Genomic DNA, 12840 nt, shown 5'->3' with positions numbered 1-12840 from the left:
ATGCATCAAAGGGGAATTCTATCAATTTTTCAAAATCTGTTTAATTAAATGGTTAAGATGTAAACAAAGTCATTAAGAGTGGTATGATGTGATATGCTCCTTTTCAGAGAAACTTGGAGAGTGAAAAATGTTCACAGTGGTGGTGGTGGTGATAAGAACCAGATATATGAAGTGTTTAGTCATTACATGAAATGGATATAAATACTTTGCCTGATGCTGGACACATTATTTTACAATAGTTTTGAGATTCTGGTCTAATGTACTTTTTAAAACTGATGGAGGGCAGACAGGTTACAGGCAAATTATTATAAGGGAAAACAGTACCCAAAGAAACATAATTCTTTCAGATTTACAAATATTTTACCATCATCAACACTACATGAAAGCTCAAGACATGTATATGTTCACTAGTCATCTCGGATGGTAAATAAAATGGCTATATTTTGGAGGAGACAACCCCTGGTGCCCATCGCCACCACTGCAAAGAAACTCAAGTCAGTAAGTTTCTTTACAATGCACCATTTCTCATCAAAACACTCTGAATTACTCTGTTTACATCTCAGTAGAGTTTAAATCAGTGGAATTCCCCTTCGACCATCATCAAAAGTATTTTAGGATGGCTATAAACTTGCAATGCCCACCCCTTAAAAAACAGTGTAAACATGTTTTCGTCCAACCACTTCTGCAGCAGTATTGCTCCTTAAGATATGGGAGCCCATGTATAAACAGATTTAAAAAAACAAACTTGATAAACGTGTCCCTTTTGCACTCTGAAAGAATCAAACTGGGGTGAAGGCAAGAGTGTGGATCTGGGGGATTGATCACATCATTTGTGAACATGGTTCACAAACTCCAAACACCATGGAAAGCTAAACGTAAATTCCTTACATGGCATAAATTTGAAAATTAAAATAGAATCCTTCTACATGTGAAAGCACCGATTCAGGCTGCAGGCACTTGTGTGCAAGCATGAATTTGAAGGCAAAAAGAGTGAGGCCTGCCTTCTGGAACGAAACACATTCAACAGAAACATTCAAATGGCAAGTGGTATAATGGACTCAATACTTGGAGAAAAAAGGCATATTCTGTGTAGTGTGCCAATAGCTGTCCGAGAGGGAGTGAAGTGTCTGCGTGTCCGTTTCCTCCAACTGTGTGTAGGCACACGAGTCTCACTGGAGCCCTGTAGCTCAGCTCTTCTCTAGAGATGTGGGGGTAGTCACAGCCTCAGTCTTATTGCAGTGGGCTGTCAAACACTGTATCAGGCAGGACAGAGATCTTCAGCTTCTTATCAGGCCAACTGTACTCCTTTGGTAGCTTGGACTAAAGGAGGAGAAAATATTGTATATGTTTAAAAATACGATCATTACTTCTAAAACAGGGTATTATTATTATGGAGTGAATTGTTATCTACCTCTTCATGAATACTTGGATCCTGGAGGTCCCCTAACATCTGCTCAACAAACTCTTCAGTGAGTAGAATCTAAACACGAGAAAATGGAATTATTATCTTGGCTGAATAACATGGGATTTACGTGTGCAAGAGTACAGCACATCCATTACCTGTAGCCACGGCCCATGTGCTGCATATGGATGCTCCTCTGTGGCAAAGGCACCTTCCACTCCAGTGGATACAAAAGTAATAGCCGTGTCACCATTGATGCTTTTATATGTAAAGTGCCTCCCATGGAGCAGACGACCTCTACAACAGGTAGAAGAATAAGAAAGTGGAAAATAATATCATTAAATGACAGATTCAGGAATTTCACAGCTAGAGACTAAAAATGCAAGCACTCAGACTTTCTTTAATCTTAAACAAAGGGCCCAGATCTCCTTTAGTCCTAAAACAAGAGCTCATCCACAAGCAGAGCATGTTTTGTCTAAACAAAAAGAGAGATTACACATCAAAGTCGAGATTTACACTGAAACAATTAAAGTGCCAGTAATGTTTGAGGTTGCCAAAACTAGCCTCAAAAAGATTTGCTCAGTTCAGTTTATAAGCTGGCAAGTACAACAATCATGTGGTAAAAGATTTTTTTTTTCTCTAGAATAATGATGTGTGTGGAGGGGAAAAGGAACTTGCTTTGAAAATAACAAGTGCAATTAAAGTCTATATTAACTTTGTAATGACCACATACATAGACATTCAGAAAGGTGAGGGATTAAGTGGGATTTTTCTTAGTTGTAATATGCTACTACTGTACACTTAAATTTTGTCTATTAAACTCATGTTAATCCTGCACATAGCAGATAGAAACTGCAGTTTTTTTCCCGACCATTAAGCAGGCTGGGCAGCCCACCCAGCCTTGCATGCTGTCTAGCTTGGAGAAGGAAACTAATGCAAGTGAACGGCTGTGGACATTGAATTCAACCAACCATGTTTTGATTTTTAATGGGTAGGACCAATTTTGTCAAGGTGTCACACTAAGCTTCCTAAAAGTCCTAAATACATCACTGACTGCCAATACAAGCGGCAGCCTGACCACTGCGTTTAAATCAGATGTTAAAAATGGAAAAGAGTGGCAGCTCTATGCCACGGCTCTTTGCTGAAACAGTTGCTGTAAAACTGCTACAAGGTAAATTTTATGTTAATGTCTGTTATAAGCTTCAAATAAAACACAGAATATTGTTTTTTACAAGCTTCAAGTGTCCTAATTTTAAATCTATAAAGCCCAAATATGTGAATGACTGTTGGTTTAGCACTACCATCTAGTTTTCAATTGGGGCACTTGCAAAAATGAGCATCATTACAGAGGTGTTTTTTTGTGTGGCAAACTGAAGGCCTAGCTCCAATAGCTACAGTTCACCACTGCTAACACTGGAAATGAGCAGATATTAATATTATGATGCTATTTGGATAAACAGGCCATTTATAAAGCAAAAGGTTTCTACTTTAATCACCATCATATGTCAGAATAAACACTATTTGAGAATCTCCCTGTTGTGGGACTAATAAGGGATCATCTTATCTTACTTCATGTTTGGACAGCTGTTCTAGTGAGTAATAAGATAATAATGTTATCTGGTGAACCCATCCCATAAAGACCTTCATACCATTTATTGTAAACAATGTTAAACTGTCCATGGATTTTGACCCCCTAGAATATGGAGTGTGTCAAAACGGTGCTATAATATGAGGCTGACAGCACAACTTCACCTTATCATCAATGTATCCTTTCATATACAAAGTGCTAGATTACCAGAGGTCCAGCACCTGGCCTGACAATAAATCTCTGGTAACTGCTACCTGTGTGTGTGAATGAGTGAGACAAAAAGGGTGTGTGTGCCACTAACCAGGTGTATATTACCTAAGGCACATTGGGAGTAGAGTTCCAGACTCGTGGTTGAACTTGAGGTGCACACTCTCCAGCTGTCGCGTTCTCACCAGCTCATGAGGGACAATGGCAGCAGAGCTCTCACTCTCTAGACTGTCCTTACGACTTCTGGAGAGGGTAGGAGGAGGAGTGGCAGAGGGGGCAAGGCAGTCAGGGAGAGAAAGAGAGATGAAGGGGCAGAAAATGAATAAATTTACATATATAATTTGTTCCTCTGCGTTCTGCTATCAAAAAGGTAGAATTCTCCAAAAATCACCATGCAACAACCCAGCTCTCACCACAGATCCCATTTTTCTACTTGCACAGAATCAGATATATGATTTTATGATAAAACTATGGAGCTATATGAGTAAAAGTAGATTTATCCTCAGTTTGTCTGGGTATGGCACAGTACAGACATTTATTTTACAGACAGCAGCAAGAAATGGTCTTCCTAAGCTGAAAATGCAAGTGTCTAAATCAAGAAATCAAATACGCTCTTAAAAATTAGTCTCAGGTTGCCTGGCTGAATGTCAACATACATGCCTAGCCATGCAGGGGCTTAAAAGCAACAATATTTCCTGCAACAGTATAACATTAAATTGCCAGCTACACTCAGTTTACGCACTTGTGAAGCTGTTAATACATTGTAATAAATATATTACCAATACAGAGTCTTATTTCTTTCTACCACATTATTTGTGGTTCTGCTTTCCAAGCTGAACAGAAAAAACAGAAAAAAGATGGCAAAGACTATTCTGGCTCAGGGTAAGCAGGGAAGAAAAAGGGATACTGTGCGATGTTGGAATTAATATTTTAAAAATGCAACTTTATACTTCTTCCCACTGAACAATATACTGTGCGTTTTTACAACAAAGGTGACCTGTAGATATTGAAGTCAGCACCCACTATTAGTGAAGAAACTCTTACTTCATTGTGTTGAGTGCATTTCACTTTATCTCTTGGTTGGCTCTTACCTTGAGTTCTGCTTGCTCTGCAAATGTCCAACTGATTGTCTATGAAGAAATTAGGGGTAAATTTGTACCACAGCGAAGAGAAATTAATGCATTTACCATTAATGCTAAGAGGCAAATCAATTTCATTCCTTTCAACAGCCCTTAAGTACAGAGACAACTGCTTCCCTCTTTTTAGGGGTCTGAAATGCTTTCAGCTCACCATGGCACATTACGATATTCAAAGTTTAATTGATGTCATGTTTGATCAGTCAATGGCAAATGGAAAGTTTTTTGAATTAACATTGAAAGGAAGCAACAGTCAATACTATGGATCTATGAAGCTTAGAAACCTTCCCCAATGCCATCTGAAGCTCGTGTTTACAAAAAATATGAGCACTCTGGATTATTAAAATCCTAATATGAATGCCTGATAGCAAATATGAAGACTGCATTGTTTGTTATAAAATAAGAGACTAGAATCTCACACACACACACACACACACACACACACACACGTAAATCTTATCTTGAGGTAATGGCCCTTGCAGGTCTTATGTACTAGGATTCATTTTTAGGGGCGTAAAGAATGGATAACTTTCGATCTGGAGGTTCTAAAACTGGCTGATCTTGCAACTCCATACCATTCCAACCACCTCTGTGAACAGTATGGCAGTCAGTCACTTTAGTTGGGCAAAACTAAAAATCAAGCATTACTTGGCTACTTGAGACAAATCTATAACACTGAAGTTACATTCTGACTCTTTCAAACAGCAGCAAATGTACTAGTGTCATGAAGATTGAAAAACTGTGTCAACCAAAAATCATTAACACCTGCTGCACAGTAATAAATCATGACAATCTGGCTTCTGACTACAAAATTTATTTCTATTTGTATCCCACATCCATTAAAGTTTTTGCAAAACTGTTCCATCGCATTACAAATGCCACAATACCCATACAGACTGAGGATGGAGCATCTATGACTGATTTAAGGTTTAACATTTCTGCTTGCTCTGCAATCACTGACATGCAAGTAAAATCTCAGGTAGCAGGTAAACAAAACACGCACAACAAGGCAGGGAACTTGGCAAAAATACATTAAAACAATTCGGCAACAGAAAAATAAACAGCAAATATTCTCAATGTTTATATCTGCGCTCTGAATTCACTGTTATATGCAATTATTCAAAATGTGTGTTATTAATATGAAATAAACAAATAAAAGATAGCAAAGAGATTCATAGCCCTGCTGTTATTTGTGCAAATCTTAGTACTCTATTTCTGAAAGCTTGGCAAGGCCAAAGAAGGACACAGCAGGATCTCTACTTGTGGGCAGGGGGCAATGTGAGTAGGACAGTGAATAAGCAACAGGGGACTGAGATTAGTCCAGCCTGGTGGAGAGGTGAGCACAATTGAAGTGAGATCAATGAGAGGAGAGTGGGGCGTCTAAACTGTCTCAGCTAGCTCCCAGCAGGACCAAAAAATCCTGAATCCGCATCACACTGCTCACAGAGTAACTGCCATCATAACATTAAATTTGTCACAAGGACCCAAAGGCTTGCTTAGCAGCTAATTTTATGTTTTATGGAAGGCCTGTGTGATATGACAACAAAATTTAATACTGGTGATGACTGTCAAGATTGTAAACCCAATGACGATGCTTCAAAAGCAATAATGGCTGTGCTTGGAAAGAGAACTAAGAGAACTACAGAGGACAGATTTAGCTTGCTAAATAATATTAAATAATAAACTTTATGTACAGATGTATTCTCCTCATTTACTGCTGGATTATTTGGGCCATTTATAAGCCATCAGGCTACGGTAGAGTAATTTCCCCAGTGTCTTTTATTTATATTCCCAGCCATTCCATCTGAGGAAAATTCTAGGCATTTTCCTTATAGCTTAAGTGTCTTGAGAGTTTGGATGAGTTGTAAAACTATGACAACATAACACTTAATAGTCTCCTTGAGGCATTTACAGTTGACTATAAGAACACCTCTACTATAATGATGAAAAACACACCACTTGTACTTGAGCATTAGCTAGCAAGTTGCTTTATTGTGTGCCATTTAAAGAAATGAAACTGCTATGAACCTGCACCATTATGGACTTATGAATGCATGTTTGCAGTAACAAATGTCAAAGCAAGAGGTGTTGTGTTACTCAGTATTATACTACTAATATATGATTTCATTTAAGATATTCATTAGATCAATTAATACTACAAAGCCTACAAACTAAAGGTAATCATTAATCCTAATTTTTAAACAAGAAATATTGTGCTATTTGTTTTTAATATTGTACATGCCTATTTTACGGCTGATAAAAACTAGTTTATAGAATCACGTGCCAAAATTGTTACGTCTGTTAATATTTTGTTACGTATGTACCTAATGAATAACCATGTGTCAAATCTCTGGGGAAAGAAAGCTTGCAATGTTCCATCAAAAAAATAATAATAATTTAGATTTTAAAAAGATTTTTTTCTTTGCTTTAGCACTCTGGTCATTTTAATAGACTTAAGGGTGGCATCCAGAGGTAAACAACCGACAGTTAAAAGGTTACATTCCCTGATTTCAGGCCCACACCTAACAGATTAAACAATTACTAATTATCTCCCATTTTTACACATTAGACTAAGACTGCTTGCTACTCAAGTGTACAGATTTCTCCCCTGAACAGCGAGATCCAAAATTTGCACTGTATATACACACAAACAGATGGCTCAATAAATCAACATCACATGTGCCAATTCCACCAGGCTGTCCCATGACAGACTGTTTTGCTTTACTTTTTCCCCCTAAATGAAGCTCTCAGTAAAGTGTAGTCTACCTTCCTCATCAACCCTGATGTGCAATAATAATAATAATAATAATAATAATAACAATAATAATAATAGTAATAACAACAATAACAATAACAACAACAATAATGCAAGACCAGTGGTTCGCATGAAAGATACTGTAATGCTCAAGATTACCAGGGTATAACTGTGAGAAAGCAGGACTTACACTGGACGGTCTTGACTGTGTCTCTGACTGCTAATAGGGGGTAAGATGGACTTGCTATTAATCTCCAGTCCTTTCCTTAGCGCTTCTCTGATCTGTTCAGTGTCTGCATGTATGACACAAAAGCTTGTTAACCATCTTCAAGTCATTTCAGTCAAACATAATGAAGGCTCAAGGCACCAGGAGCAGTAGAAGATAGAAGTTACAATTAACAGAAGAACAGATCAAGAACAGATTAAATAGCCTACATGCAGCCATCCAGCAATTTTTCTAACTGGCATGTTCTTCTGATTCATGGATTTATGTAATTCAGGAAATATACTACCATTAATCTACTGCCTTACAAATGCCTCACCTTTGTCGGACAACCTGCGTGGCTGTGATCCGATACAGATGCTTCGGCTGTCATCCTCATCCTCAGGTGGTCGACTCAGGTCATCCCAGGCACACTTAGCACTGACACCACTAAGGTTGGATCCGTCCGTCTCGATGCCTTTATCCACCCTCTCCTGCTTGGGATGAACAAATCACATACTTTCACATGACCAGGGGGTTGAACACTCAAGGCCGAACATAAGAAAGAGCACGTGAAGAAATAGATACAAAGCTGAACCTTAGCCAGCTATCTCTGAGTTGACTAACAATATGATAAATACACATATCAATACGTCATTCAGTGTGGAAGCTGTGAGGGTTGTGTGCTGACTTCTTGTTAGTTTCTAAAAACCTTGTATTTTAAACTATTTTAAAAAGCATAAATCAGTTTAGCCAACTTCAGTTAAACAGTACTATTCAGTCAACTATTCCTTCTATATAAATCTTCAAGAATAAGCAAGAAAAATTAAATTATAATGATTCACAAACTCCTAATCTCAAATAGCTTACTTTCAGAATTGTGGAATACACAAAAACAGCAGAGAAAAGAAAAAGAGGAAAAACAGCACAGTGTAAACTAAGGAAAGCCTTACTTGTAAGTGAGGATCAATGTCAAATATGGTCTCCCCTCTCCTCATGTCAGTGATTAACCATGGACCTCCAGCACTGCAAACAGAGTAGGAGGAGGGAAATGCCCATTTACACACGGTTAATGAGAAATGAGAGTAAAACAAAGCATCTCAGGGCCAGTGACCCATTTAACTTCAGAGGGTGGACGATTCTGGGAGAACAGTGTTTTTCACTGTTCTCATGAAGAGTCAGCAACATCAAAACACTGTATACGCTACACGATATACTAAGTACGTCCACAAAGCGGTCTATTTAAGAGATTTAACCATTTATTTCACCTAAATAGCCAACATTTGTAACCTGTGTGTGCCAGGCACACAGACAGTTTCCACACAGGACTGCCAAGCCTCTGCTCTTTCTGAAGATCTACAACCAGTTGAATATAGGTTTGTCTTGGCTCTGTCTAGCCTGGTTTTGGGAATACTCACACATGCACTCCACGCAGCAGGTCCAGAATGCCCTGACCATTCCACTGCTGTGCTGCCTGCAGCTCTTCTGTGCACACACCCACAATCTGCAGAACAAAGAAAAACACATAATTAGCACTTTCACACTGAGACATTTGCATAAAAGGACACACTTGACAGCTACTCCTTCCCTAGCATACACGGCCTGTTCCAAAGGCTCCAGAGATCCTGCCACACTAACCTCATAATAGAAAACATGAGGATAGGAAAAAACAACTACAAGGTAGTTTGGAGGGGTGGGTCACAAAGCACCTTGAAAATGCTATCCAGAACAGGTTGTGTGTGTGCATTTGTACTATGCACCAATTACAAAGAGAATATAGTGCAATCACTTATTGGTAGAAAACATGCAGTACCTGACAAAAATGTAGCAACTTACAGGTACTGCATTTTACTGTGCCTCAAAGCTTAACAAACGTGACCGTTAGCTAATGGTATGCTAACAAATGGCAATTTTTTTCCTCCTTCTCTTTAATTAAAATCAAAAAGTTTTACATATCAAGAAAATGTCACTTGTTAATAAAAGGGTATGTCAGATATAAAGAAAAAGCTGAATGAATTGATTTGACTAGATTTGACATGCCTAATACTAATAAAAATTAATGAACTACATAATTACAATGCTATTAATGCTGACTAACAGATTCTTAGTCGAATTTGAATTAATCATTTTGGTCATTTACTTTCCATAAAACTACCAACGCTGTGATTTGCAGTTCTTATTTTCAAAAACCATTTTATGAACATAGTGAGTTGCTGTTATGCAAATTTTCAATTCAGCTAACAATTCCTTGCTGTTACATTACATTTGCTTTAACACATTCAGCACAAGGTGTTTTATAACCACAGTATAAACAAACTATGAACTAAAAATGCGCTTTCCTGAGCGCATTTCCAGAGTTTTTTGCCCTTGAATAAACCAAAGTAAAAGTAACAATTACAGCTGTTTTCTTGCCAACAGATCTGGAGTGGAAACAAAATCTCTTTCAGAGAAAAACGATGTTCAGTAGCTTACAAGAACTATTATGAAAACTGCATTGATTTTTGTAATAATATTGTTAGAATGCTATAACGAACTGTTCACTGGATTTCCAGCCCAAAATAACGATATCTGGTAATCCATGACTTCTCTGTATCAAAGCTGTTTTGGAAGATGTAATATATTTGTTGATGCTGTGCAATGTCTATGCTATTTGTATTCTCTCCCTTTACTAAGCTCCTACAGTACAGCATGAAATGAGAAGTCTGATTTTATTATGTGACACTCATACTAGTTATTGTATGTAGGCAAATCCTTGTGGAATAAGATGACTGCCTAATAAATTCTGCTTCATAATACATCTCACTTATTAGGTTTGCAGGGAGGTCTAAGACTATGCAACCTGTTTCACATTACAGTTGCAACTCACCTGAAGGAAGCTAACAAGTCCAAATGGGGTCTGCACTGGTTGCATCTGGGGGTCCTCTGTAAGCAGCATGTGCTGGATTCGGGACTCACTGTTGTCTAGTGGGCTGTGCCATGAGATGTGATCGCCACTGCAGAATGTGTTTTCTGTTCTCCAAAAGCACAATAAATATGAAGGGCTAAACATGGTATGTAAAAGTTCACCAAAATAAAATCTCTTAAAAACTCCTGATAAAAGGACCAATAAAGACATGCTAAACCTTTTAGCTGTCTACAACAGAGTGCATTAAAATTAGTATGAATTTTATAACTCTTAATACCATTTTCTCTGTCTTAACTTCTTTAGGTGCCAAAATGACTTAGCAGGCGGTCATCTATAGTGTTTTTCTAGTGGGCAGTGCAGTATAGCACAATAGGATACAAATCCAGATACACAATTATCAGTACCCTGCTCAAGTACAAGTACAACAGAACTGTGAAAGTATGCAGCGTTTTCTTCAGCTTGTTTGGTCACATGAATTCTCATGCAAACCTAGCATTAACAGTAAAAATGAGCAAAAGTCAAACAGCAGTTCTGGCTGGCTTATGTTTTTATTTTATTTTATTTTTTTTAAATGGTGGTCATCTGACTTCAGTGATACTGTGTGACAATTCTGTGAAGTATGTGTCTTACAATCGATGGTTTGCACCATTTTTAGCTTCAGCCATTTTTCCCCTCTCAGCATGCTTGGTATCCCAGCAAGAAGGGTAATCAAATTCAGCATGAGGATGGTACGGTTCACATGGCAGTGGAAATGACAATGAAATACGTGTTTGTAACCATTCCGTACTGTCCGGTGGAAAAACTCTACTAGAGTCTATCAGCATAAACTGATGCCATCTGTGATCAAAGCTGAGAACTGTAGCCCATTCTAACCACATCCTCATCACATATAAAACAACAAAAACTCTAACATCAGAGTTTGAGACGTTTTGGTAATTGTCAGGAGAAATTATGTGCTTCACAGTGAGTCACTTCACTGTTTACACAAAAAATCTCAATTAAATCACTAGTTTCTCTTTTCTTTTCTTTTTTTTTTTTTAAGTCAAAGACATTCTGAATAGTGAATAACCAGTTCTATAGTACTGTTTTCTGGTCAACCCCTGCTTCAGCCATTTCTGGTTTACTAGGACCTAAATGAGGCCCTACAGTAAAAAAGTCTTTTAAGATTAACAAGCAGCTTCATACCTGATTGAAAGACATAACGGGCTAAACCCTGCATGAGCTCAGCTGGCCAAGTGGGGGGTGCCGTCTCCCCGGCCTCTCTCTTCAGTCGAAACGTAAGTTCAAATCCAAATCCACTTGGACCATCTGGACCCGTGAATCTATGAAAACAAAAACATATTCATGTGTCTCACTCTGATCTCTGACATGATTTTTTTAACCATAAATTACAAGAAACAATAACCAGTGTATAGAGTTTGGTAATACATTTTTTACTGCCAAATTATAAAAACACATTCTGGGAGCATTAAAACAAGCCAGTATAACCTAAGACACTAAAGTGGCTCTGATGTCAATGCTTTGTAACTGGACAACTGCACAGAATCTACCTCATTTACTCTTTGTGCCGTTAATCATTCTTCTCAGTAATCTAAAATTAAATATAGCAGCTGTGAGCATGAAGTCCTCCCATTAGTACACTTACTCATGAACTCTGTTGTCTCCATACAGATCACTCAGGCCGAGACTGACATAGTGCCAGTGTTCCTGTACGTCCAGAGCAGGGCATCCCACGTTTCTGTACATGCTAATGTAGTCTAGGGGATCTGGTCCCCCTAACCTGTGCCAACATAATTAAAGGTCAAAAACAAGGGTGAGCAAACTGGTTTGAGAAAGAAAACTGTTCCAGCTTCTGAGAAATGTTTCAATTAAACATATGCGCTACATAGGAAAGAAAGTTCAGCGAGTTTCTAGTTAATGTTACTACTGTAGTCTAGTTAACTAGATAGCTACAGCTTGGACACTAACGTAATTGTTTTAACTGCACACAGAAGACTAAAATTACCGCTGCTTAAACAAAACATCTCTGCAGCTAAATGCTAGCTAGTACGCTAGCTAACCAAGTTAGCTCGCTACATCGAGTTAGCGATAATGTTCCTTAAAGCTAAGATAACGTTAGCTCATCTCTTCTCCCCGAATTTGAACCGCTTTGATAACTAATATTTTTCTCCAAACGGAACAAACACACACGTCATAAATCCATACCAGTATTTAACGATGGCGGTGACCTGCAGTGGGTTTGGCTGGTCGGGATAGATCCGCCTGCTCTCCCCATAGATGGCCTGCAGCCCCGGGGGGAACAGCGACGCGAGGCCGAGGTGGGCGCCGCTGCTAGGCCGCATTTCATCCATCCTGCACCGCGACTCTCACGAAGAGTGTGAAAGTCTTCAGAAAGCAAGTAATTTGTGATGCTTCCACAGGAAAAATGACAAAAAAACGCTTTCAAGTAAATATTCGCGCTGGAAACGTCAAATGTCGTGAATTTCCCTCATGAGTATTTGTCTTTTAAAACCCACTCGGGCCGTTTCCCTCAGGGTCTGAGGGATTGGTGGGGGCGGGGCCTCTAGTTTTGATTGGCGTGCCTTCTGTCCGATCAGAGTGGTGAGATCGAGCGGCACTGGAGAAGAACGGCGCTGTGATTGGAG

General features: G+C 38.7%; 1 protein-coding gene across 4 annotated transcripts; it reads right to left on the bottom strand.

The window, feature by feature from the left end:
* Window positions 1-568: 568 nt before the first annotated feature.
* sufu (suppressor of fused homolog (Drosophila)) lies at window positions 569-12778 on the bottom strand. 4 transcript variants are annotated; one of them, XM_036573881.1, is made up of 13 exons: window positions 12401-12778; window positions 11841-11975; window positions 11381-11517; window positions 10157-10299; window positions 8709-8794; window positions 8244-8316; window positions 7631-7784; window positions 7279-7381; window positions 4289-4327; window positions 3306-3440; window positions 1561-1699; window positions 1412-1480; window positions 569-1320 (listed from the first exon to the last, which is right to left on the bottom strand). In XM_036573881.1, exons 1-13 carry the CDS (start codon window positions 12544-12546, stop codon window positions 1231-1233), a joined length of 1449 nt encoding a protein of 482 aa, XP_036429774.1. In that variant the 5' UTR covers window positions 12547-12778; the 3' UTR covers window positions 569-1230. The 4 variants fall into 4 exon arrangements, with proteins under 4 accessions (XP_036429774.1, XP_036429773.1, XP_036429776.1 ...); XM_036573880.1 differs by having other exon boundaries at window positions 7631-7787; window positions 12401-12777; XM_036573883.1 differs by lacking the exon at window positions 4289-4327.
* Window positions 12779-12840: the final 62 nt, after the last annotated feature.

The sequence above is a fragment of the Colossoma macropomum genome, unplaced genomic scaffold (genome assembly GCF_904425465.1).
Source record: "Colossoma macropomum unplaced genomic scaffold, Colossoma_macropomum, whole genome shotgun sequence".
Lineage (NCBI taxonomy): Eukaryota > Metazoa > Chordata > Actinopteri > Characiformes > Serrasalmidae > Colossoma > Colossoma macropomum.
The sequence above is the reverse complement of the archived record's forward strand: the minus strand, read 5'-3'. Positions and strand labels throughout refer to the sequence as shown.

Coding starts and splice junctions, on each gene's coding strand:
- sufu (XM_036573880.1), bottom strand. CDS start 12,546: ATGGATGAAATGCGGCCTAGCAGCGGCGCCCACCTCGGCCTCGCGTCG. Junction 7,382..7,630: donor ACGCAGGTTGTCCGACAAAG/GTGAGGCATTTG, acceptor TCATACATGCAG/ACACTGAACAGATCAGAGAA. Junction 3,441..4,288: donor CAGAGCAAGCAGAACTCAAG/GTAAGAGCCAAC, acceptor TACCCTCTCCAG/AAGTCGTAAGGACAGTCTAG.